Source organism: Pristis pectinata, chromosome 13 (genome assembly GCF_009764475.1).
Source record: "Pristis pectinata isolate sPriPec2 chromosome 13, sPriPec2.1.pri, whole genome shotgun sequence".
NCBI lineage: Eukaryota > Metazoa > Chordata > Chondrichthyes > Rhinopristiformes > Pristidae > Pristis > Pristis pectinata.
In genome coordinates, this window is record NC_067417.1 from 40,055,037 (window position 1) to 40,081,785 (window position 26,749).

At 38.5% G+C, this 26,749-nt stretch overlaps 1 protein-coding gene across 1 annotated transcript in view; it reads left to right on the forward strand.

Annotated features, from left to right (window-relative positions):
• Positions 1-4,075: 4,075 nt before the first annotated feature.
• Positions 4,076-26,749, forward strand: part of psme3ip1 (proteasome activator subunit 3 interacting protein 1) — a 55,179-nt gene continuing 32,505 nt past the window's right edge. The window contains exons 1-2 of the mRNA XM_052028363.1: positions 4,076-4,097; positions 6,837-6,975. Coding sequence (XP_051884323.1) covers positions 6,852-6,975 — 124 coding nt within the window. The 5' untranslated portion in view covers positions 4,076-4,097; positions 6,837-6,851. The remainder of the gene's footprint in view (positions 4,098-6,836; positions 6,976-26,749) is intronic.

Below are 26,749 nucleotides of genomic sequence, written 5' to 3' on the forward strand. Positions count from 1 at the left end.
AATGACCATGAGATCAGTAAAGATAGTAAGTGGATAAATGTGAGCATTACAGCTGGTAAGACATTTGAAAAACATATGTGAATTGAACAGCTGCTATAATGCTAAAAATCCTTTAGAAAGCGAGTAGCTGCAGAAAGTGACCAAGAGGGGCATATTGGTGAATTTAGCCATTACGTTCCCAGTGGGCAGTAGAGGAAATAAGTTTGAGTAATGGAGAATTTTCACTTGTACCATGTCTTTCACCCCTAACCAGTCAAGTCATACCATAGCATTCCATCTACAGCGCATTTTGAATTAGGGAGGACGTTCCCATCCCACTGTGGAGCACAGATACTTTCACTCTGGCACAGCAGAAAATTATGCTTTGTTCATGGATGGAGGCTGCGGTCATGTTGGACTCCCTGATTCTCACAGTTTCAGGTCACTAGGCCTGTAACTCCAGCCCCAGTATAATTCTAGATGATTCATTCAAATAAGAATGGATTGTAAGAAACACTTTGTAGATTTAAAAAAAATAGTTGGGTCATATTAAATTCTTTGTTATGTTGTGACTTTTAAATGGATGAGTAAAATTGATATGAGAAAATAGGTAATGATATTATGTCTCCTGAAATATGAAATTTTATCAGTCTAGTTTAAATTGAAGTAAAAAGCTATTTCAACTCTAAATTCTTCAGAATAGCATGCAATATATAATGATCCACAGCCTTAATATCTGTAACAAATTAGACATTGGTCAAAGTAATTGAAATCCTTGTTTTTCTCTATTGAGACCAAGTTTTAATTTTGCTTTAAATGTCAGCTTGTACTACATTAACCTTCATTAAAAATTTGTTTCTACTTTCAGTAGAAATTTCCCAGTGGTACTTTCTTCTAGTAATGATGATGTATTTTCATGTCAATCTCCTGCTGTGCTTTATTTTTGTTTGGTTTTGGTACTGAAATGTGCCCTCAGTTTATGAGAGCAGCCCAGTGAGTTACTTTTTCTTTCCCCATCTTTCCTCCTCCTCCCTGTTCGCGGGTAGACTTTCTTGGAATGCCCCTCTAATTGAAGTTGATGCTTGGTGCCTGTGCATGATAGGAGAAATTGTTTTCCAACCAGCCTGGTTTAATTGTGACAGCCTTGCATACTATTAGGCTGAGGTCAAATCTCTAGTCAGTAATTTTTCAATCGATTTGAAGTATGGTCAGGAATGTTTGCTTTCTTAAAATACTGAAGATTCTAGCACATTTGTAATAGCCTATGCGTACTTTCAAGATATCCTGAAGAGTTTCACAACCGACCAAGTACTTTTCAAGTGCAGGCACTGTTGTAATGTAGGAATAACTGTAATAATTTGTTCAAAGCTAGATTCTATAAACAACAGAGATAAAGTGCCAGAAAATCTTCTGTACTAAGATTGGTTGAGAGATAAAATTTCGTATTCCTCTCCCACTGAGCCAAATTAACATTTTTCTCAGTGGTAGATGAATATGAAGAAAAGCAACAAGAATATAAATGGGAATGATGGATTTTGATCTGTCTATCTGGAAAAAAATTTGCATTCTCTACTTGGAAGCTGTTGTTTATGATTAAAATGTCGGGTGTAGGGTAAGCCGATCTGTTTGCAATCTCTGCAAATAAATTTTCAAGTGCATCTTTTTAAGGTTGATTCTCTATGGAAAGCTTCGTCTGGTTGCTGGGCCAGTCCATCTTCTGTGATGTGTAGTCCATTGCAAACTGTTTACCATTGTCTTTTTCATCATCCATTTCTTCCCAGATGCTATGCCAAATTCTGAATGTTTTCATGCCCTCTTCAGAAGCCTCCTTGAATCTTCACCCTGTCCTGCCAGCTGATCCCTTGCCAGTTGAGAGCTACTAGTAAAGGACATCTTTAGGGATTTGTCCATTGACCATTCTGCAGCTATATCTTGGGCAACATTGGTTGGATGTGGTGGTAGCACAGCACCTAAATTACCAGACTAGTAAACTATATTCTGGATTAACAATCCTTGGTCTCTAGACAAGCTGTTCTAGTACAGTTACAGCACTTGCACCTACCTGAAAAATGCACTTGAGGGTTTACACTGGAGAAGAGATTCACCAGGATGTTGGGTGGGATTGAGCGTTTCAGCTATGAAGTGAGATTGGATAGGCTGGGTTTGTTTTCCTGGGAGCAGAGAAAGCTAAGGGGATCCTGAATGGGGTATACAAAATTGTGGGGCACAGATATGAAGGGTATTGAGAAATGTTTTTCCCCTTACCAGGCATTTATGACCAGAAGACATAGATTTAAGTAAGATAAGAGTTAGGAGATTTAGAGAGGATTGGAGGAAGAATTTCTTTCACCTAGAGTGATGTTGAAATCCAGAACACATTGTTTGAGGAGATGGTGGAACATTTAAGAAGTATATGGGTGAGCACTTTAAATGCCATTCTGTAGAGGGCTATGGGCCACATGCTGGAAAATGGGATTTCTATAGATAGGCTCTTGATGGCTGGCATGGACACACTAGGCATGTAGAGCTGCTGCCTCACAGCTCCGGCAGCTGGATTCAGCCCTGACTTGTGTGTGGAGTTTGCACGTTTTTCCTGTGACCACACGTTATCCTCTCGATGATCTGGTTTCCTCCCGCATCCCAAATACGTGTGGTTTGGTAGTTGGCTGTTGAAAATTGTCCATAGTGTATGGGTGACTAGTAGAATCTGGGAGGGTGGGGGGGGGGTTGGGTGTAGGTGTTCATGGGAATGTGGGGAGAATAAAAAGAGATTAGTATAAGTTGGTTCTTGATGGACTTGGAGGGCTGAAGGTCTTGATCATGCTGTATGACTTCATGATTCTATGACTCAATGACGGCCTTTCCTGCCATTTAAGGTCAGATGTGGAGACGTTAGTTGCTGATTCCTTAACTTTCAATTCTATTAGCATCTCTGCAGCCAGCAAGACTGAAAACATTCAGGCATGAACTGTTAAGTGGCAAATAACATTCTCAGTATGCCAGACAGTGGTCATTCCCAAAAGGCGAGAATTGCCCAACCTGCTCTTGATATTGAATAGCATTACCATCACTGCGTCCGCCAGCATCAATGTCCTGGGATTCACTGACTGGCCAGAAGCATGTTAATTTTGTGAGGATGAATGAGAAGTAGTTATGTGAAGTTGGGTAAGAAAGCAGTACGCAGCTTTTGACCTGTCTGGGATGGGGTAAATGGTCACTTTTGGTCGTATAAAATACTGTGTTCTTTAAACGATCCAGAAACAAATGGAGGGACTGATCAAGTATGTCAGATGATGTATGATGGGTAAGTGTTTATTTTGTGGCTTGCTTGATTGCCTTGTGACGATTGGGAGAGTTTCCCTGTATTACTGTTGGAATGGTCTTTCATAATTTGTCTTCAGTTCAGTTTTAGCTAAAAGCTTGACTTCAAAACTTGCCTTTTTCATATGTTCAAATCTTGTGCAGCTTTGTACTGTATTTCATTATTATATTGATCAAGGTACTAACTTCTAGATGTAGCCAAAATTTGGAAGGATAGAATTCGTAAGTGTACTAATGATCGTTGTGAGTGTTCAAAACTTCATACTTTCCTAAAATTTTGATGATAACAAGGGTCAACCATACCAAGGATACAAACCCATGGTTCAGAGCTTAGTGGCACCTCTAGGGGTTGGCATTATATGCTTGGAATGCACCACACTGCTGTGACTGAAATGGAACTTTTTATATTTATGTTATTTGCACTTCACCATAAACAAGTTATTTTGCGAAATGCCAAGCTTTTTTCTAACAGGCATTATTGCTCTGCACAAAATGGAGTGTACCAGTTCTGTGGATTGTCCTGCTGTATATGCAGTGTTGCATTAGGAGTTGCTTGTTGATAATTGACTCCTCTTTAACACTGCATTTTGTATGCTGGAGTTGTTGTTTTGATTGGTATGTGCTTTGTCTGTGGAATTTAAATGCATGAAAAATTTGGTTATTCTGAATTTGTGGGTTCTGTTAGTGGAATGTAATGTCTTTTTTACTGTTTAGGTTTTAGTTTTCTCATTCATTTGTAAAAGAAAAAAAATTGGACATCCATTGCAATGATGAAATGTTCAAGATATCCCCTGGAGGTAACTTTCATGAAATATAAATCTGTATAATTTCTTCTCATAAATTTTAACATCTTTTTAATATCGCACATCATTCAATTCTGGGTGAGCAAAACATACAAGACTATTTATTTTCTTTGGTTAGTCTGCGATACCTCTGGCTTCTTTTATAATCGCATTAATTTTGGGATTATTCTGTCTGGTTCACAAAATAAGATTGTATGTAGTCACCATGTTCCTACTATAGTCGGAAATTGCAGCCCTCTTGTGATTCATTTGCATTTATCCACAAGGAATGCCAAAGGATTCTTAACAGAGAAAGATGGACACCATTGTGCTTTAAGAACTATTTAAGCTTTTTTTTAAAGAAAAAGTAAAAATAAAATTAACCACAAATATTCAATTTGCATTTAGAAGGAAATGGAATAAAATTCAATGCAATTTAATGGTTTCTTATTTGTCGAAGAACTGTTGTTATAACAAAATGTCTCAACGTCTGGGAGCAAGGGAGCATGGTATGAAATAGTTGATTTGGATAATAAATTTTCTTTTGTATATGGTGCCTTTTAATACAAGACATCACAAGTGACTTCACACAGCATTATCAAACACAAATGGACAATCATAAGGTATGAGGGCAGAAGACTTAAAAGCTTAGCTGAAAAGGTTGGCTTTTGAATAACGTGAGGGAACTTGAGAGATGGTGAGATTTAGAGAGGACATATTGGAGCTTAGTACCAGTTAGTTAAAGGTACATTCAGAAAGTGAGGAAAATTGTTTTTGTTCAAGATCCTAGGCTGCGGAGTGTAGAGAAATCGCTGAGGGTTTGGAGATTGGGAGTGGGGAGGCCATTGAGAGATTTGAAAACTGTTCGAGAATTATAAAATTTGAGGTTTGGATTCACTTGGAGCTAATGCTGGTCAGTGAGTATAGAGGTGAGAGGTGAATGGATATTGGTGGGACCAAGAATGACGACAAACTAGATGCATAAAATGGCCAAATTGTAGTGTGGGGAAGTTCTTTGGATCAGCCATGTTTATGAAGATAAAATTATCTCTCCCCAAGCTGATTAATCAGACATTTTGTCTATCTTCTGATGGAAAGCATGTTGGCACTGGGAAAATCCTTTTACAGAACACTACAGCACAGTAGAGGCCCTTCGGCCCACAATGTTGTGCCGACATTTTATCCTGCTCTAAGATCTATCTAACCCTTCTATCCTTCATAGCCCCCTATTTTTCTATCATTCATATGTCTATCTAAGAGTGTCTTAAATGTCCCTAATATATCTGCCCCCATAACCTCTGCTAGCAGTGCGTTCCACACACCCACCACTCTCTGTGCAAAAAAAATTACCCCTGACATCCCCCTTATACCTTCCTCCAATCATCTTAAAATTATGTCCCCTCGTGTTAGCCATTGTCGACCTGGGAAAAAGTTTCTGACTGTCCACTTGATCTATACCTTTCCCCTAAAAACAAGTTGACTCTTATGAAAGGAAGTATCAAGAATTTATTGGATGATCGGTTGCTGATAATCTACATTAGTCTTTAGCTTTTTCTGTCGTACAATATTAAATTGGTCAGTGAAGCATCATTTTGCTATAACTTTTAATTTACACGTGGTCTCCTTTGGTGTTCCTCTGTGATTCCTTTAAATTTGAGAATGGCTTTGTTTGTCCAAAAAGTAGTTTTTATTTACTTTGTAATTTTGTATTATAGACATTTGACATTTGAAACCTTTTTTGAGGCAGGGACTGTATATGCCAGAAATAGATGCGTACATGTAATCCGTGAAGGTAATGAATTCAAGTACTGACATTTGAGACACAGGACTTGAATCATGCTGCAGGCTTTTAGTATGGAAATGCATAAGAGAGAGTTTCAATTTATATTTGCAGATTTCTATTTTTGTCACCTGGTAATGAGAATCAATGGAAATAAAGTACTTTGGTGGAGAGGATAGGAATAAAAGTTGATCTCTTTCCTGAAGATATTCCCTTCGATAAATGACAACTACCTGATTTACTTTCACAAATTCATACTTTGGTCTCAATTTCCCATTGAATTGAGTAGTCCATTCATTGATTAATGATGAATGAAAAGAGCCATCGACCAGTTGTCGCTTCCCCCACAGAAAATGCTTATTTTCTGGGATGAATTTTATTTTCTCTTTGTTTTATGATTTCTAATATTTGAGTGGTGAAATATCAAGAGTGAATGTAACAAAACTGAATTCAGTTAACAATAGTACTTATTACCTTAGTTTTGCATAACCTTTTGGCATTAAACTGTCTCCATATATTTATTTAATTTAACATTTCTTCAAGCCAGTTTCTGTGGCTGTCTTCATTGCATATTCTGATTGCCATTATTAATAATATGGCAGTTTCAAAGTACAGGTAGCTGTCAATGATAATGTTGGTTTCCCATTACATATTTGAATATTACATTGGGATTAGAAGTGCAAAGGACTGTTTTGCTAAGATATTGGTAGGAAGGAGTTCTCACTCGCGTAGCTGAGGAAAATGACCTAGTTCATTGTGTAAAGAGCTTATGACTGAAAACAGTCTGGATGCTTTCACTCTTTGAGTGCCCAGTTTTGAATTCTGTGTTGGGGAGTTAAATCTGTGGCTTTGGGAACTTTTAACACAATGATATATTAATGTTTAGGTGATGTTGCATTCAACTTTTAAGTAGATCATGTTGACAAATTGAGGTGGGACAGCAGTAAATGTCAAATTATTTAATTGTTTTGCAGTCACTTCATTGAAGAATGGACAGTGGGACTGAAGATAGCCTCATTAAGAAACGGTTCGTAACTGAGGCCGAATTAGATGAAAGGCGCAGAGTAAGACAGGAAGAGTGGGAAAAAGTTCGGAAGCCTGATGATCCTGAAGGTACAGCACTGTTCTGAGTTGTTTTTGTGGATCAGATCTTGTGAAAAATATGAGGAAGGATATGGACCGCCTTAGTGGGAGAAAAACCTTCAGTTCTTTTTCCCCTTCAAAATTTAACAATTCAAGAGTTTGCTGTTATGTTGAGCTATCATTGCTCAAGATTTTTTTTTACTGTGTATGATATGTTCGTCCACTTTGCTTAATGATTATCAAGTGCTGCATTTATCAAAAGAAAATATTTGCTGTGATTACTAATTTGTATCTGAAACCAAGGGCTAAAGTATGAAGTTAAAAGTAACAAATTTGAAAAGAATGGAAGAGAAAATGGGCTAAATCCTCTTCACAAACAGTAACCATTGCAAAGATTATAGTAAACAACATGCATTTCCAGGGACTATTCTTGTTTTATAAAATTGTAAGTGTTGCTCTGAAGGTAACTATGCTATGCAATGCTTCTGTTATGTGACCTGAGAGGCAGGGAATATAACTTTTTTGCTCTTCCTGTTTTTGGAGGAAGGTGCCAACAATGAAGTTAAGGGGCAGCCGCCAGTGACGAGTGTTATTTTCATTGACACAGTCACTCTGCTTTGGTGCACTGAACCTCCATCCTGTTGCACTAAAAGGTTATTTACCTGAAACATATAACAGTTTCTCTCTCCACAGATGCTGAATACTTCCAGCAGTTTCTCTCTTCGTTTCATTCAACACTTCAGTTTATGACATGATCTGTGTACTATTTGTTCCTTTGACAGCCTTCAAGCTGAAAGTATAACCTTCAAACAGCAATGCAGTCGCAAATCTTTATGTCAACTAGGGATGTTACATTGTTGTAATTAATCTCCTCTCTGAATTGGCTCATTCCAGCACTTGAGAAATCAGATCAAAGTGTGCAGCATTGCTAACATTGAAAGTTACACTACACAAATGACAAAATTGACAAGAGGGGACAATAAGGCAAAAATGCTTGCTTTCTGATGTGAAACAGATTTAAAATTTCATTTCCTATCTTGATTGCAAGAGTAAATTCAGCATAAACTGTTACCGTGCCTATAAAAAAAATAAATCAACCTTTAGGAGTATGTTTTGTGCTACTGTGGCAACTGTCCAAAATCATCCTGATGAGATGCTGCTCCTGATCCATGTCCAATTGGGCCACACTTCTCTCTCCTTAAGGAAGGGAGCTCCTACTTTAGTTGATTAATGAAAAATGTGCTTACATGATAGTTTGGAAATTCCTTCCCATAATGCCAGTCCACTGCTGGAACTGAGCGACTGTCTTGTCCTGTGTTTGTTGCCAGCTGGTCAATGAAAGACATTCCATCTCTGAGACTGTTTAGACGAGAGACTGATCCCTGGGGCAAAAAGGATGATGCCAAGAGTAAAAATTGAGGAAACTTAGGCTTTACATTCTTGGAAGGAAGTCTTGCACAACTATATTGGGGGAAAGAAAAATATAATTTTGAAGTGATCATACTAGGATTTAATAAAACTCTGATTTTTGGGCTCTCATTTCATCTGGAAACCAATCCCCTGTAAAACACCTCTCTTGGTATTGTGCACAAGTTCTTCAAATAGTCTGAATTTCCTCTTGTGCTCTTCACTTTGGAAAAGCTGGTTTGTGAAACAGCTACATTTTGCTGAGAACTAAACTCTTCCCAGAATTTTGGAAGTGCATAATTATAGATAAGAAACTCATTCATTTCAATTTAGTTGCTTTAATTTTTGCGTCTTGAGTCTATAAATGGCTTCCCATATGGTGGTTGCCTTCTGTCATCAATGCTATTGCATCCAATTGAAAGAACAGACTAGTGTTCCACAGCTTCAATCTGTTGCTGTTCTAACAATGGAGGAAATTCACTGCGGGCTCAAAGCAGTTCAAAATGAAGAAGTGAGTGTCAGAGTGACACTATTACCAGATATGTACTTCTTTTCACCCCCTCCGCACTGCCCCCCCCCCCCCCATCCAATTTGGTGTATTGCATTCAGTGCTTAGACAATATGATATAAAACTGTACTCCCAAGAATTGCAATGTGGTCTCCTTTACTATGGGGAAACCAAAGGCAGATTGGATGATAGCTTTTTGGAACACCTTTGTTCAGTCCAAAGGAGTGACCCTGAACTTCCATTTGGCGGTTCGTTTAATTCTCCATTGCACTCTCACTCTGACCTATTTGTCTCTTACCTTCTGTGCTGTTCCAATGAAAGCCAATCTAAGCTTTAAGAACAGCACCTCCTCTCCCATCTGGGCAATTACAGTGTTTTATATCTCTCAGGCCTGCATTTATTCTCTTTTTTTCTTTGTTTTCAATCATCATCTAATTATATCTCCTCTAGACAGATGAGCTGCAACTAGTTACTGGTTGTGTTATGCATTCTCTCCCAGGCTTCATTCTTTCACAGACATTCCCTTTGTTCTTTCCACGCCTCTCTTCGCTGGAACTTGAGACATGTTTGATTTCTAACTTCCCAATCCTGATGAAAGAGCAACCTGAAATATTAACTCTGTTTTTCTCTCCTTAGATGCTGCCTGATGATCTGAGCATTTCTAGCATTTTCTGTTTTTGATTATTCAAAAAGTGACAAATTACACTTTGTCTGCCTAAATCTAAAAACTAAGGTCTGGTTTGAAATATTTCTTTGAAGATTGGGAGAGGCTGTATCACTTGATTTCACCACACCTTCTGGTTCCTTTACCAGTAAAGGGATATCAAGGCCAATTATGCTACCTGACCAAGTGCAGTGACTGTAACCTTGCCTCTGATTTCACCACACTCCTCAGCTACTGCTAGTTGTTGAACTGGATTATTTGTAATCTTTGTATTAAGCTTGATTTGAAGTTGAACTTCTTATCCCAAGACCTGCCAATTATCGTGCCTGTTTATTAAATCCTTATAAGATCCAGCTCAATAGACTGTTTTTGTAGATTGTTGATAAAATAAATTGGCAAAGACATCCTTGATAATCAGCTAAGAAAATAAATTCCAAAATCACTGGTCTGATCTTGCATGGTATTCCAGGATCCTGGAGTGATTTCACAATATCTTGTGTTCAGTGCATGTCTTCCAAAAAATCAACTGATATGGGATTGATTTTTTTATTAAAATAGATAATCAGCATTTTTAAAAAAAAAAGATGTTGGTACTGTTAAGCTTCTTGGCTTTGTTAAAAGTAAAAGGCACGTCCATCACATTTGATCTACTGACCAAATGCAGTACTGGCTAAGTTTTTTATGCAGTCAGTGTGCCATCTTATGATTTTAAATTTGAGTTTTATGTTTTTATTAATGGTGCAAATGTCAATCCCAAAATTTTACCCATTATCTATTTCACACCTTTAATGTAACTTCTCAAAAACGAGAAATCCAAGCAAACTTCTAATTAACAAGAGGAAGAAAGTGCATCTAAAGATTAGCACTGCTGGAGAAAGAAACTGGTTTAGATAAAAAAAAAACACGTGAACTAAAAACAATGCCAAAATCATCTGTATGAAAAATTAGGCTTTCATTTTGGGTTTCTTCATCAGGGCCCTTTTTATTTCAAATGCATATTGTACCGCTATGTGTTTCTAACAACTTACACTGTAATTTTAGATTTCCAGTCCTTTTCAGCTGAAATTCACCAGATGCACTCCAAAGACAAAAAGTGTTGATTACATGCCTGAAAAATATATGGGAATGTATGGCCCGGGGTGCAGGATGGTAGCTGGACAACTAGTGGGATCGAAGCAACTATGGTGTTGATACTCTGACCAAGGTTTGAAAACATTGCAGATTAGAAAGCTTGCTGTTTGGATACTTTGCTGTTAGAACTGAAGGATGGTGTGATCTAGGTTTAATGTTGCCTTTAATTCTGATGAGGCTGAGAATGCTTTGGTGAAGATCCCTTTAATAATTAGAGATAAAGCAAGTGTTAATGAAACAAATCTTTATCTGCCCCATAACTATCTGTAAACATGTGATACCATCATGGCCAGCAATGGGATTACTTTCCTTGTATTTTTTCTGCATGATAATTCTAAACCCCAAATATAATTTCAGTGCTTTGGTTTATAATTTTAAAAAATCTCAGCAAGAAAATTCTTTGAAGAATTGGAATAACTTGTGTCCTTAAAATAATTAACGTTGGCACAATGCATGCTAAGCAACACAAAAATCAGATTGCTTCATCTCAGTGAAGGATGTTTCTTAAGTTTAAACTCTTGAGCTGGCTAACTCTGCTCCCAGCTGTGCTATGTAAATCTTTGTTTTTGAAAGGAAACCATTTCAATCAACCTTACAGAGAAGTCGATAAACAACTAGTATTGGATTGGATTTTGCATTAAAAATAATAATGAATTAAAAATCTGCCCCCTTTCTAGATCATTGTTCAACATGAAGATCAAGCAGATTCTATCAGAGGTACCCCACTCCATTAGAAAGGGTGCTTTACCATTCTTCACTGGTTGATTTGGCACTGAAATCTCAGCAATCACTTAATTACCCCCCCATCTTTCACCAGAGAAAGTTGTTGCTGGAACATTTTGATTAAATTGCAAATGCAGTAAATGATAATATTTATAAGTGATAATTGTAGGCAGTTATTTTGGCTTTGAAAATTTCACTTTACAAGCCTGGAGTCTATTGCCATAGAAGTTAATGTTGGAGATTTATTTATACTTGATTACAGCAATTTTAAACCCAATGTCTTAGTTGATTTTGCCATTCTTGGTTTAAGCTCTGCACGTCTTAGTATTCTTTAACCTGTTCTTTTATATTGAATGGCCTCGCTGTTTCTTCTGCTGCTCATAGACCCCAGCGCTATTGTGAGGGCACCATGCTGGATCAGAATCCAGATTAGTGCCAGTCTCTCTGATGTTCCGGAAAATGTTGTGGTCAGTAGTCGGTGAGGTGAACAGGAAGTATCCTCAGCAAAATCCAGGGCAATCCGCAATGTGTTTGCAGTAGACATTGCACTGAACCAGCTTATCAGTCGGTAAATAATGTTCGCAATATCTATTCCAAACTAATTATTTTATAATTAGCTTTAATGTACAGAGTTATCCTTGTAATCTTATCAGCATTGGTAATTAGCCTGATCTTTCTGAAAGAAAGCAAATTGATATTTTTAATATTCTGCGCCATAAAGAGTTGAGTTATAGTTATGGATGTAAATAATTGCTAGTTAAATTGAAAGAAACTCAGAGTCATTAGCATGACAAAACGAATTGCATTCCAGTAACTTTAAATTGTGCATTCTACCTCTTTCCTGCTTGCCAGCAGAAAAAATCATTTCATGAATTAAAAAAAACATATTTTCATTTGGTTTAATTTAAGTGACCCAAATACTAGTCTTAGTACGAATAGGATTTGAAAGGATGTGCCAGGTATTTATTCAATTATGTCTTTTTTTTAATTCATGAAATTAACATACAACATTGAGACAGCAGATTTGACACTGGAGATCTGGGTTAGCTTGGCTGAGTGGTTGGAATGCCAGTCAAAGCTCGCCTATGTATCTGATTGCTTCGTGAAGCTTTTAAAAGAATGGACTGAATTTAATTGACCTGGAGAATGCAGGCCACAATGTTTCCACAGGATTTACTGCATTTTATTTTTTTGGTATATATCTATACAAGATTTCAGTTAGTACTTTTGTATGGAACTTTTTTTTTATTGATGTCAGATGAAGGATTGTGATTGTGGTGTCAAATGCAGTGAGAGCTTCCACTTAATGTCGAGAGGAATCCTTTATCCTATTCATTGAAACATGTTTCATTTCTCGCCACAGAGATCATAATAGGATCATAATACACTTAATCTCATTCATTTTCCTCTCCATTTGGTCTTAAGAGCATTTTTTCTGGAGCAAGGAGAGTAGACTGACCTATTACAAAACTTTTTTTTTAAATCTTTCATGACAGATATGTTTTTGCATTATTTTCCCAGTGTTCCCACTAGAAAAGTAAATTATTGATGTGAACAGCTTAAATCAAAAGCTAAAATTGGGTCCAATTAATATGCCACCTGGGAATAATTCAGTTAACTAACATCGAATGACAATATTACAATTTTTTTTACTTGCATTAGTAGTTCAAATGGTATTTAAAACTGATCTTTGCTTTTGATTTAAAGCAACAAGTCTTTTTAAGAACCTTTAATATGCTACTTGCTTCCTGAACTTTGCTCTGTTTTGACCCCTCAGATACTTTCTATGTAAGCAATATTTAATTGACCACGTGGATTCCTAAATGGCTATTTTAATTTTTAACAAGCCAACTTTAAATGTGTTTCACAGCAATCCTTAATCGCCATATAAACTGTATATATAACCTGATTTTGTATTCAATGTGGCAGGCCATTGCTTTGATTAGGAAATTGGACACCGCTTTGGCAATACCACCGGAATTGATTCACTTTTGTCTTTGTGCTTGTTCCACTTTGCATTGTGATCCACTTGCAGGTTGGCTATCTAATTCGCTGTGGAACATTTGATCTTCATTAATTTGCAGTCAAATAAGTGGGTCAGATCATTGAGCTGCATTTCATTCATCATATTGTGACCTAACATTCTAAATATACTGAGTTACGCAAGAAAATATCAGGGTGATTTCCCAAAAACTGGGAGTTATCGAAATGCAGCTGAATCTGAATGTCCTTTCCAATAATCTTGCCAAGGACAGCATGTAGATGAGAAGTAAAGGGGGGGGGGGGGACAAATATAGATCCTTGGGAGACCCTAGCGTTTGTGGTGTGGGAGTGAGAAGAAAAGCCGTTGCTGAGTCACTGGCTCCAAATGGATAGATAGGAAAGGAATTGTGTGCATGTGATCCCATTCAGCTGGAAAGAAATGGAGAGAATTTGGAGGAGGGTAGCATGGTTCATTATATTGAAGGCATTAGACAGGTGGAGAAAGATGAACTAAGGATCCTGGTGCTAAGAATGCCTGAATATCTTTCAAAATATTTACTCTCTCCTTCCTCTTCTGAAGATACGGAAGGCCTCCAGACCTGTTGGAGGCCTTCTGTCTCTTCAGGAGAGGAAGCTTGTGTTGTCTCACCTTGGTGATCATTCATTATGTGTGAGTTTAGAATGTTGGCAGGCCATTTTACTGTGGAGTACATCTCAGTTGGTTACCTTTCTGTGAGCAACAACAAACGTGGACAAACTTCTTGGATATCAAAGGATAGAAGGTAGGATGAGAAAGCCCTTTTGAGATCCCGCCCCCAGAATGTTGTACGCAAAAGATGTATTTCACTGTGTGTTTCGATGTACATGTAACTAATAAAGATATCTTTTATCTTTTGCCTGCTGAAGGTGAGTGAATATAATGTGTTTCTTCAAATTTGTTTGATGACTGGCAGTAACTTTACCAAAGGTGTCCCATAGTGGGCAACATCCAGAATTAATGATTGCAATACATTAGTTTGGGATTAATTCCCACACCACATGCAGCAGCACTTTCAGTCATGTTTGAAGACAAAAGTCTTCCAGATAAGTTATTGGTGTCATTATTTGGGCTTTGCATGCCACCACTTCACTGACAAGTGGCTGGGATTTGAAAATGGAACATGCAGTTTATGGGTAAGAAAATGTGGGTGAATTTCCTTGCCTTTTCTCTAATGAACAGCTAGCATTTAAAAAAAAACTGTCTCAGAAATTATTCATTTATTCATTCCCAGCATCATTTGTTACATTAGTGGACATTTAATCAGGAATTTCTTTTAAGACATATTTTCTCAACTAGTTTCTCTAGTCACTTGCTCTCCTGCATCACTGTGACTAAATTGTACAGAGGAGAAGATGTGGTTTTGTGTTTACCTATTTTGAATATATTATAAGTTAGGAATAATGGAGTCCCAGACCAGCCGTCCATTGTGGCAAGTCTTTCATCCATAACGGACTACAAAATGAAGTCAGGCAACATTACATCCCTTCCTGATGAGCTTAACGCATTCTATGCACACTTTGAACAGAAGGGGATTGGAATGCCACCACCCACACCGACAGCCTCCAATGCACCTGAACCCACAGTCACCGTTGCAGATGTAAGATCGGTCTTCCGGAGAGTGAACCTGTGGAAAGCATCTAGCCGTGTTCCTGACCGTGTCCTTAGATCCCTAGCAGATCAGCTGGTGGGGGTATTTGCAGACATTTTTAACCTCTCCCTGCTTAAGAAAGGCAAGAATACATGCCTTAATGACTGCTGACCGGTGGCTCTGACTTCTACCATCGTGACGTGCTTTGAGAGGCTGGTCATGGCACGCATTAACTCCAGCCTCCCAGACAACCTCGATCCACTGCAATTCACCTACAGCCAAAACAGTTCTACGGTGGATGCTATCTCCCTGGCCCTACACTCATCTATGGAGCATCTGGACAGTAAAGATTATTGTTTACTGACTACAGCTCTGCCTTCAATACTATAATTCCAGGCAAACTCATCACCAAACTCCGAGACCTAGGACACAACTTTGCAGCTGGATCCTTGACTTCCTGACCAACAGACTACAATCAGCAAGGATAGGCAGCAACACCTCTGCCATGATTATTTTCAACACTGGTGCCCCACAGGGCTGCATCATTGGCTCCCTACTCTACTCCCTATACACTCATGACTGCGTGACCAGATTGGGCTCTAACTCCATCTACAACTTTGCAAATGATACCACTGTAGTAGGCTGTAACTCAAATATCGATGAGTCGGAGTACAGGAAGGAGATAGAAAGCTTAGTGATGTGGTGTCATGATAACAACCTTTCCCTCAATGTCAGCAAAACAAAAGAGCTGGTCATTGACTTCAGGAAAGGGGGCAGTGTACATGCACCTGTTTATATCAATGGTGCTGAGGGTGAGAGCTTCAAGTTCCTAGGAGTGAACATCACCAATAGCCTGTCCTGGTCCAACCACATAGACACCACGGTCAAGAAAGCTCCCAAGCACCTCTACTTCCTCAGGAGGCTAAAGAAATTTGGCATGTCCCCTTTGACACTCACCAACTTTTATCGATGCACCACAGATAGCATTCTATCTGGATGTATCGTGGGTTGGTATGGCAACTGCTCTGCCCGTGTCTGCAAGAAACTGCAGAGAGTTGTGGACACAGTCTAGCACATCATGGAAACCAGCCTCCCCTCCATGGACTCTGCCTATACTTCTTGCTGCCTCAGTAAAGCAGCCAGCATAATCAAAGACCCCACCCATCCCAGACATTCTGTCTTCTCCCTTCTCCCATTGGGCAGAAGATACAAAAGCCTGAGGGCACATATCATCAGGCTCAAGGACAGCTTCCATTGTGCTGTTATAAGAATATTGAATGGTTCTCTAGTACAATAAGATGAATTCTTGACCTCCCAATCTACCTCTTTATGACCTTGCACCTTATTGTCTACCTGCACTGCACTTTCTCAGTAGCTGTGACACTTTATTCTGCATTCTGTTATTGTTTCACGTTGTACTTAATGCACTATGTAATGAATTGATTTGTATGAATGGTATGCAAGATGTTTTTTTTTGCTGTACCTTGGTACATGTGACAACAATAAACCAATTCCAATTTAATATCTAATGTTATTAGTATCCAAGTGAGCTGATTGATACCATCACAAAAGTTATGTTTAGTGACATGAGTGAGTGTGAGTAAATGAGGAATGGTAACATTGAAAATATACATTTTATCCAACTTTACTCCCCCTCTATTCCATTTATGCTACTGGCATTTTTTTTTAAAAGACACTTAATAGACTGAATCTCCTCGGTGTAGGTAGTGCCTCATGGTTGCTAACCAATTGTGACAGAGCTCTGAACCATGGACTTGAATCATGATAATTGCACAGTACAACAACAATTCAGGTAATCAAACCCTGTGATTTATTCTCAAAAATACAAATTGCCAGTAGTAAAGGTTTCAACAATTTAACAAGGTATTTAAACTTAAGCTTCTCATACCATTGTAATCAACTGTGTGAACTAGGCTTCCAAGTTAGCCAATGATCTGCCCTGTCAGCAGTGTGCTTGCAATTTGCAATCCTATATGCAAAACAACCATGCTCTATACTGCAAAAATCTGGTCCCCTTTCCTCCTCCAAATACACCTTCTAAACCTGTGTATAGCAATACAAATTCTGCTTCATTTTGATACTTCCATATATAGCTATGGGATATATTAGATTCTCGGGACAATCTATGAATCATGTGATCCTGTTCATAACTGTGCAACTACCAGATGGTCCTTTTGACGCATTAATCATAGGTTTATAACTCCTTTTGTGCTTCAAATGGGACTAACTTTCATGTCCTTGTGTACTCTTTACAGTTGTATAAATTTCTTTTGTTTCTGTGAGAATCTCCCAAAATCAGCCAGCTGTATTTCCCTCCTTATTTTGAGGGGGAAAAAAAACAGTTTTGGCAAAACAGTGACAGCTTCAGGAATTCTTTAGTTCAGTTTAAAGTCTTGTTGGTTTCACAGTTGTCTGGGAATGTGATCAATTTGTGGAAAACCAGTTTTTAGGTGCTTACTTACATACCAGCAGTTTGGGGATCTTGGGCTTAAAGCTCATTATGTCTTGAGCTTTGCTGGTGAAGGCGTTTATGGTTATAGTGGTATCATATCAAATTGTAATGGTTTCTTGCTGTAATGCTTTCTTGCTACATCTGTGAATCTACTGCATATGATGCACTAGGCATTGAATTAACACCTATTTGCAGATCGGTTATTTAGTTTGCCACAATTCAGATAAGTTAGCACTGCTTTCTCCTGAGAAAGAAAATACTACGCCAGCAGACCAATGCACGTCATCCAAGTTTCTACATGGGATAATCAATTAAGTGACATTCCAATTTACCAACACGTAACTGAAGTTAAATAGTAAGAAACTGTTATACAATCACTACAGCATTGCTACTGGGTAACACTAGACTGGTAGTGTAACTGAGGAATTTTACTGAGCATCAGCACGTCTCTGAAGTAAGAAAAGTAGAATTAGTATGTAATTGAAATATCCTTTGAGAGCTCAGTTCTCAGATGTACTGATATGTACAAAAGGCTTTATCTTGGTACAACCTTCAGATATAACATTTCAAATTCACACTGATATGGTGATCAAGAAAGTGCATCAGCATGTTTACTTAGGCGTCCGAGAAGATTTGGCATGTCCACGAGGATTCTCTCGAACTTTTACAGATGTGCTATGGAAGGTATCCTGATGGGTTCATCTCAGCCTGATGTGGCAACTGCTCTGTTCTGGTATTGGTTTATTATTGTCACTTGTACCCAGGTACAGTGAAAGGCTTGTTTGACAATCCAATCATATAGGTCAATTCATTACACAGTGCAGTTACATTGAGTTAGTACAGAGTGCGTTGACGTAGTACGGGTTAAAAAAAACAATAACAGTACTGAGTAAAGTGTCACAGCTACAGAGAGTGCAGTGCAATAAGGTGAAAGGTCACAAAGTAGATTGTGAGGTCATAGTCCATCTCATTGTATAAGGGAACCGTTCAATAGTCTTATCACAGTGGGGTAGAAGCTGTCCTTAAGTCTGGTGGTACGTGCCCTCAGGCTCCTGTATCTTCTACCCGATGGAAGAGAAGAGAGAATGTCCTGGGTGGGTGGGGTCTTTGATTACGCTGGCTGCTTCACCAAGACAGCGAGAGGTAAAGCCAGAGTCCAAGGAGGGGAGGCTGGTGTCCGTAATGCGCTGGGCTGTGTCCACAACTCTCTGCAGTTTCTTGCAGTCCTGGGCAGAGCAGTTGCCGTACCAAGCCGTGATACGTCCAGATAGGATGGATTCTATGGTGCATCTGTAAAAGTTGGTGAGAGTCAAAGGGGACAAACCAAATTCCTTTAGCCTCCTGAGGAAGTAGAGGTACTGGTGAGTTTTCTTGGCCATGGCATCTATGTGATTTGACCAGGACAGGCTGTTGGTGATGCTCTCAACCCTCTCGACCTTAGCACCATTGATGTAAACAGGTGCATGTACACCGCCCCCTTTCCTGAAGTCAATGACCAGCTCTTTTGTTTTGTTGACATTGAGGGCAAGGTTGTTGTCATGACACCATTCCACTAAGCTCTCTATCTCCTTCCTGTACTCCGACTCATCGCTGTTTGAGGTACGGCCTACAATGGTGGTATCATCTGCAAACCTGCAGATGGCCGATGGAACCTGCAGAGAGCGGTAACCACAGCCCAGTCCTTCACAGGCTCGTCACTTCCTTCCATCCAATCCATCATGGTGTGTTGCTTCAGGAAGGCTAAGAATATCATCGAGGATGCCTGCCACCCCGGTCATTCTCTTTTCTCTCTTCTACCTTCTGGGAGAAGATACAGGAGCTTGAAAGCCCGGACATCCAGACTTCAGCTCCTTCCCCTCTGCTATCAGACTTGTGAACCAATCACCTTTTTTACACCCCCTTCCCAGTGGTGCTGCCACATTCTCATACACTTAATTCTACCTCTCTCAGTTATTCTGTTATTGTCACTTTAGCATTTCTTCACTTTAGCACTACTTCAGATTGCACTACAATCTTTACACCATTCTGCTGTTTTGAGGACGTCGTATTTATTGTTATAATTATTATTACCATGTATACTGTTTAGTCTGTGAGCTTCATGCGAACAAGGGATTTCATTGTACACTGGTCTATGTGACAATAAACTAATCTGAATCTGAAATAGATAATGTGAAGCTGCTTTCAGCCACTAATTTTGCATTTCATGTTAAAGACGAATCCCCAGGAGAATTCCTCACTATTCAGTTAATTGGAATTTTCCAGATATGCTAAGGGATGTGTAATGGCTGGCACAGAAGAATGAGAACAGGGGAGTTCTCTTAATTATATTGTAGCATCTTTTACTTCTGTTTGAGTGCTAGTTTAATGTTGCTTTTTGTGCCAGGAATCTCTGATAATGCAGCTTTCTCTTCCTGTGAAGTGTTCATCAGGTTTGGTACTCAAGGCTCATGAAGTGGTCTTGATCTTTCAACCTTCAGACACACAAGGCAAGAGTACTCACATGAATTTGAAGGCTGCATACTATTTTGTTCTTTTGTAGTTTGAATCCTGTCTCTGCAATAGCCAAGCTTCACCAAGTTAGATTTGTTATTTTGCAAATTTATTGCTAACATTATTTGCTCACTAAAAATCTTAACTAAAATGTACTGCAGTTGTGGGACAGTCTTGCAGGTGGAGAACTGAGTGGCAGAGAATCACAACTGCTTGCTGTTAAGTAATGCTCTTAATCCAGTTAAACAGCTTAAAGCGCCATGGGAATGCTTATTAAACAAAATAGAACTGTGGTATATAATTAATGATTTTAGTACTTTCTGACAGAGATAAAATCACATAGGTGCAGAAGATGATTTACTGTTTATTGATTAACAACCTGAGCAGTGATGTTTTGGCTGTCGTAGAATTGTCAGCTGTCCAATAATCTTCAATTGGACAACTGTTAGGTTATGATGAGGGTATTGAGTAATACTTTATGGAATCAAATCTTTTTGTGATTAAGGTGTAGGTAATGGAGATAATGTATACCCTGATTCTGAAATTTCTGTTATTTTATTTTCTCCGCTAGAATATTATGGTTTTAAAATCACTTGTAATTCAGATCACTGGATAACTATTTACCCATTATCATATTTGGTGTTGCTGTAGAAATTGGAGCAGATAATTTAGGCTAACATGTCAGTGTGGTGCTGAGAGAATGATTGTCTAAGCCCCCATCTGCTTTCTGAGGGCAGTAGATTGATTAAAGCACAATTCAGAGTGGAGGAATGGAGTAACCTTAAAGATTATTTGTAATGCATCTTACAAATAATCTTGCTGTTTGTAGCATCTTTATGTGAATTAACTTCACCACAATAATGACTGCATTTCAGAAGTGCTTCATTGGCTTGAAAGTGCTTTGGTACGTCCTTTCAGGTGGGCATTATGTGAGTTCTTCCATCCCAATACAGTGCATGGGCAAAGTAAGATTCCGTCGTTAAAAAATTGGTTTTCAAATTCACACTAATAGTTTCCAAAATGCATAAATGTAACAACTTTGATATTAATATACTGTTATACCCTATTATCAATTTGGTGTTGGAGCATGGTAGTTGTACAGTTAGCAGTGAGATAACTCACTGTTAGGTAGGCAACCTGATTCTTCAGCACTCTGAAGTCAGGAATACCTTGCACGTTTTGGACATCACACAATCTGCAGTTTAACTGTGGCTCTCTGCAAAGGCAAGCTTGCAGTGTTCTGAAGCTTTGCATTTTCAACAGATGTTCTCTAGCTTGTTCTCCATACATCAAAATTTAAGTCACTGCTGGGCAGCATTTACTGCATGAATGCTAAACTTGAGGGAACTTGAGAATCCACCATAGATCTGTGTGCTGTGTTTGAGATCCTCTCTGAAAGGGGAAACTAAAATTTCCTATTTTGTAGAAAGTCTTTGATCAAACGAGAACATATCATTGAGCACTTCATTGAGGGATATGTGTTTGTGTGTTACTAATAAAGCTGTTACTAAGGGTTTGCATGGAAATTGATCAGTTTTTTGAAAACTTCTTGGACAAATATTGATATTCTTTTTGGTAATAGTTTATCAAAAGACAAAGTGCAAGATTGGAAATAAAACCACACACACTTTCTGTGATTTATTAATGCAAATGACCGTAAGAGTAACTAAGTTTGTTTGTTTTCCTGACTTCTTAGTCTGCACTAACTTGCTTTACCCTTCGATTTGTGTAGCCAATCTTCACTGAATTATTTCATACTGATCCTAGATGGCAGACAATACAAATGAAATTAATTGTATCAAGTGTTTGGTTATATTACAGTTCACTAAGTCAACATTCTGCTGCTGTAGAAAACATAACAGACAATGTTGATCCAGCAAGATTCCACAAGAAGTTTATGATTAGTCTCTCCTTAGCATAAAACAATGGCGGATTGAGTTTTGGATTGTTCAGGATTCGGGGAAGATCCCTGCTCCTGTTTACTTGTGCCAAGGAAGACAGAGTGACTGTATATATGCCCCTTACGAGGAGAAACTGAGCAAAAAGTACATCTCTAATTACAAAGTGCACCTTAAAATTCAGATTAATGATGGTAACTGAGATCTTAATTTGGTTAAATAAATGGGAGTAATTTTGTATTAAATGCCCTGTCCTGATGTGCGTTAGCACTTTATAATTGTGGTTGATCTTGAAAAACCAAAATCACATGGTTTCCATTCTTGCTTTAATAAATTTCTTGTCGTCTTAAAATTTGCAATTGCAATGCTCAAAATAGTGCACTAAAAATAAACGTTATTGGTTACTGTTTTGTGCTCTAATTTTGGAATTATTGAATCGTGCAACAATAGCTACAGTATGTGGAACTTGAAGAGGTCAAACATCCACTTTACACCGAGCAAAAATGAGGGTGCAGTCATGCACATTCTTTAGTTATTTTGTTTTTCTATAAAATCTTCGCATGACTGATAATGGGATAAAGCTGGTAACTAAGTGAATTATGAAAAGCTGAAATTGTAACAATTCACAGTTAAATCATTGGTGTGGGAATCAATGCAGATACACTTCCTGTAGTACATTGGAAGAAGTAAATAACGATCATTTATTGAAGATTTAAAATTCCTGTTGTTCACCTATATTTATTGTCAATGCCAATGGGCAAGAGTATTTTTCTTGCAGCTCTGGTTAATTGATCCCAACTTTTAATATCCCCCCTCAATCTTGTGCAGATGTCCTGAAGAACTCTTGCACCTTGTGAATAATAGCTGCTGGTAGACCTCATCATTTGGTATAAGCATCATATATTTTTAATCTCCAGCAGCCAGTGGCTGCCTTAAGGTTAGATGAGCATTTGACTAAATGTCTAGGGAATTGAAAGAATTATGCCTCCAACGTGGCTGTGGTGTGCTTTTGTACAATTGTAAAAAAAAAATTTTTAAAAACGTGAAGGAATGCATTCAGAGGAAGTATTGCAAATGCAAATTTGGTGCGATTGAAGCCAATAATCATTGGTACCTTGTGTTTCTTTTTCCCTTGTACGTAATATATGCAGACATATAAAATACAAACCCATTTATCAATCTCAATGACCTTATCAAGCCACCATCCTGAGTGTTGGTAGGTTGCAGCATTCTCTATTGGAGAAGTCAGTCTTTGGATGACTAAAGCAAAACACAAATTCAATATACCACCATTTTTGTCCAACAATGGTTGAATTGGTGCATAATGGCTGTGAAACGAACTGTTCACATTTTTCTAAACCTTTGTTAGGTCTTCTCCAGAACCCCAGCTTAAAGCACACTCAATAACTTGTCTTTTGTTTTCCTTTGTGCATCTCTCAATTTTTCAGTAGGTGGGTTGATGAGGTGAGGCCATTTTGAATGGAGAAGCCAGTAACAACTAATGATGGGTTAGTAAGCCACATGTCAAGGTTTTCTGGAGAAAAGATGGGTGACATTGTAAGCACTGCAGAGGAAACATTAAATTGCAAAAAGCTTTTAACAATTTAAATGAATGGACAAAACCACACCAAATGGATTTCAAATGCAAATGCATAAATGTGTGATCATCCACTTAGGCCTAACAGGGCTGGAACAGAGTACTTGCTAAATGATGAAAATCTGAAAGTACTGGATGCCCAAAGATAATTATGCCTTGGATAAGTGCAGAAAATAATCAAGAAGGTCATGGATAAGTGCCTACATTTAAAGGATTGAAGTAACAGCAGGTCTCCAATGTGCCTTACTTCGACAAAACGTGCAGTATTGTAGATGTTTCTGACCACTCCACATTTGGAAAACTATATTGGCCTTGGCCCAAATGCCATGTAGATTTTCCAGAATCTATCATCTCCAAGCATTACTATGTACCAAACTATTTACAGAAACTGGTTGTATTCATACAAATTTAAAGGGTGATTTGACTGAGGTTTCCACAATTAAAGGGGACTGATTCTATTTCTACTGATGGTGAGGTTCAGGACTGGGAGACATTGGCTAATTAGAGCCAGCCAATGCAGGAGTGAAGATGGGCAATTATTAATTTTAAATCCTGAAGGTGATAGTTTTTTGTTAATCATAGGGATGAAGGCATGTAAGGGAAAGGCGAGAACATTGTCACAGATCAGACAATACTCACTGAATAACAGAACAGGCTTGAAGGGCTAAATGATTTACTCCTTTTCCTATGATTCAGTGCCGTGAGATCTGGACTGTAACTGCAGCTGCTACATTTGGCATTGGCTTGGCTTTAGAACTGGCAAGGAATAGATCTCAAATACCTATGCATAAATTAGTTAATCTAATATCCACTTTAAAGGCAAGATACTATTTTCACAGAATAATGGGCAACAAATCCCAGAATGCCTTTTGATATGAATTGAATTTGTCTTGTTTGCTGTAAGTCATTGGTTTTGATGCATCCTTTACATGATGTATAAATCTCGGTTGTTACAAAAATAATGTGCTGGTTCTCAGCAGACTAATTGATTTTGCTCGCGCACTGCATTGTAGGTGCTCTGTGAGGAACATATGTTCAGGGGCACAAATAGATTAGAGTTCTGGAAGTTGGTCTCATCAGCAGCATAGCACTGAATTTGAAGTCCAATTCCCCAGTTTTGGCAGTAACATTCCAAAAGCAGTATTTTCAGTGCTCTCACAATGTATGAACTCTATTGCTATGACAACCCAAGAGGGTCTAACTTTGGTCTGATGATCTCCAGATACTGTGGCACAGAGAAGAAAATTCTCTCTCTCGCTCTCTCTCGCTCTCGCTCTCTCCCTTTCATCACCATGCTCTTTTTGAAAAGGTATAGAAGTAAACAGCTAGATTTTAAAATGGACCTTACCAAGAATAATTCATTAAAAGGAGAAAACACTTGTACTGAAAAAAAGTATTGCATAAATATTAACCATGCTGTCGTATTTTTCTATCCTGAATTCAGTGAGCCTCTGGTTTAATATTGATTTACAAGTCTGTATTATTATCATTACATGAAGACAGTCAAACCAAGCCAATTTGATACTACTTAATTTCTCAGCATTGAAGGATCACTGCATTTAAGAGTTAATGGGATCTCAATAATTAGATTCCTGAGGGTAAGGAGGATGTTTATTCAAATTTTCTTGTGTTGCAATGTTATTTATAGCACAGTTTCCAGTAAATTGGGTTGAGCATTTGGACATAACCTGTATGTGAAAATTGCAGTGTCCTCCCACAACACTAATAACTGTCTTTTCAACATTTAACAAGGTTTTTACATGCCCTGTACAGCTTTTAAATGTAAACAAGCTGTAACTGACCAACGAATAATCAGAGGCACAGTTGGATGCAATTTTGGAATAGCTTAATGGTCCTATTTTTACTGTTTATTTCGCTGAGATTGGGCAAACTAACTCTTTCATGTGGTGATGAATCTGTACACATCAACATTCTTCCTCAGCTTGATTGAACATTCCTTAAAACGTGGGTCTTTTTGTTTCTAGTAGTATTACCTTAGGCTCTCTAGGTTACCATACTGTGCACAGTTCCTTAATCAACCCATTGAGGACTTGATCAATTTTCAAACCTGTCCTGTAATATTTCAAAAATGTATTGTAACACTAAGCTTATATCCATGGGGATATAGGTTTATTGACAAGACAACACGCCTTCTCTTAGCATGTTGAGTCTTTGAGCTCACGATACATCAGTTACATTTGAGAAGCAGGCACACCACATTACTCTGCTACCCGATACAATTTCAATATAAAAACAGGGATACAAGGAAAATGGTATGAGGCCATTTCAGTTCCTTGTCTATACATTGGTTGGATTCTGTTCATCTCATCCATGACAATCCATTAATTTTCAGTTGTGGGTCATGTGAAGAAATTTGACTGCAGTTACTGTAAAGTCCTCATCAACTGCATTTAGCATGAAGGTCCAGTTTCACTTTCAGTATTCAAGTCCATTTGGTAGTCATGACAGAGCATCTGCAATGGCATTCTGCCTGGAACTCTACCCAATTGTATAACATAGAACAATTACAGCACAATTCAGGCCCTTCGGCCCACAAAGCTGTGCCGAACATGTCCCTACCCTAGAAATTACTAGGCTCACCCATAGCCCTATTTTACTCAGCTCCATATACCGATCTAACAGTCTCTTGAAAGACCCTATCGTATCAGCTTCCACCACCATTTCCGGCAGCCCATTCCACACACTCACCACTCTCTGAGTAAAATAACTAAGATGTGATTTTGGAATTCTTTACTTAGAGGGCATTAATTTCTTTTAATATAACCAATGACTTTCTGGATTTTAAAGGAATCAAAGAATGTGGTGATAGGACAGTAAAATACTGCTTATGGCAGCCATGATCTTGTTGAATGGTGGTGCAGGCTTGAAAAACTGAATGGCCTACTCTCCCGAATTATTCATATTCCTTTGCGTGCCTTTACTCTCGGTATAACCACTCAGGGCTGTCCGTTGGCCTTCCCTATTCAACACTAATGTGGTCAAGCTTGATGGGTGTTGGTCTGGTGACACCAGTGCAGCATCCCTCCACATTGAGGCTTGCAGGTTGTTTGACCCCGGCGTATCTTTGAACAATGTGCAGTCTGATGCAGTGACAACCTGCCAAACTCCAGTCGGGAGCCTAGGGGATATGCTTGCCAAAGATTGGCAAGTAGACGTCAGATCAGGCAATCTGATCCACTGTCCTGAAGCTGTCGTGTTATTGAGAGCAGGCAGATCACGTGACCCTCCTCCGTCACAGTACAATGTACACCTAGATTTGCAGAAAGTAGCATGTTCCACAT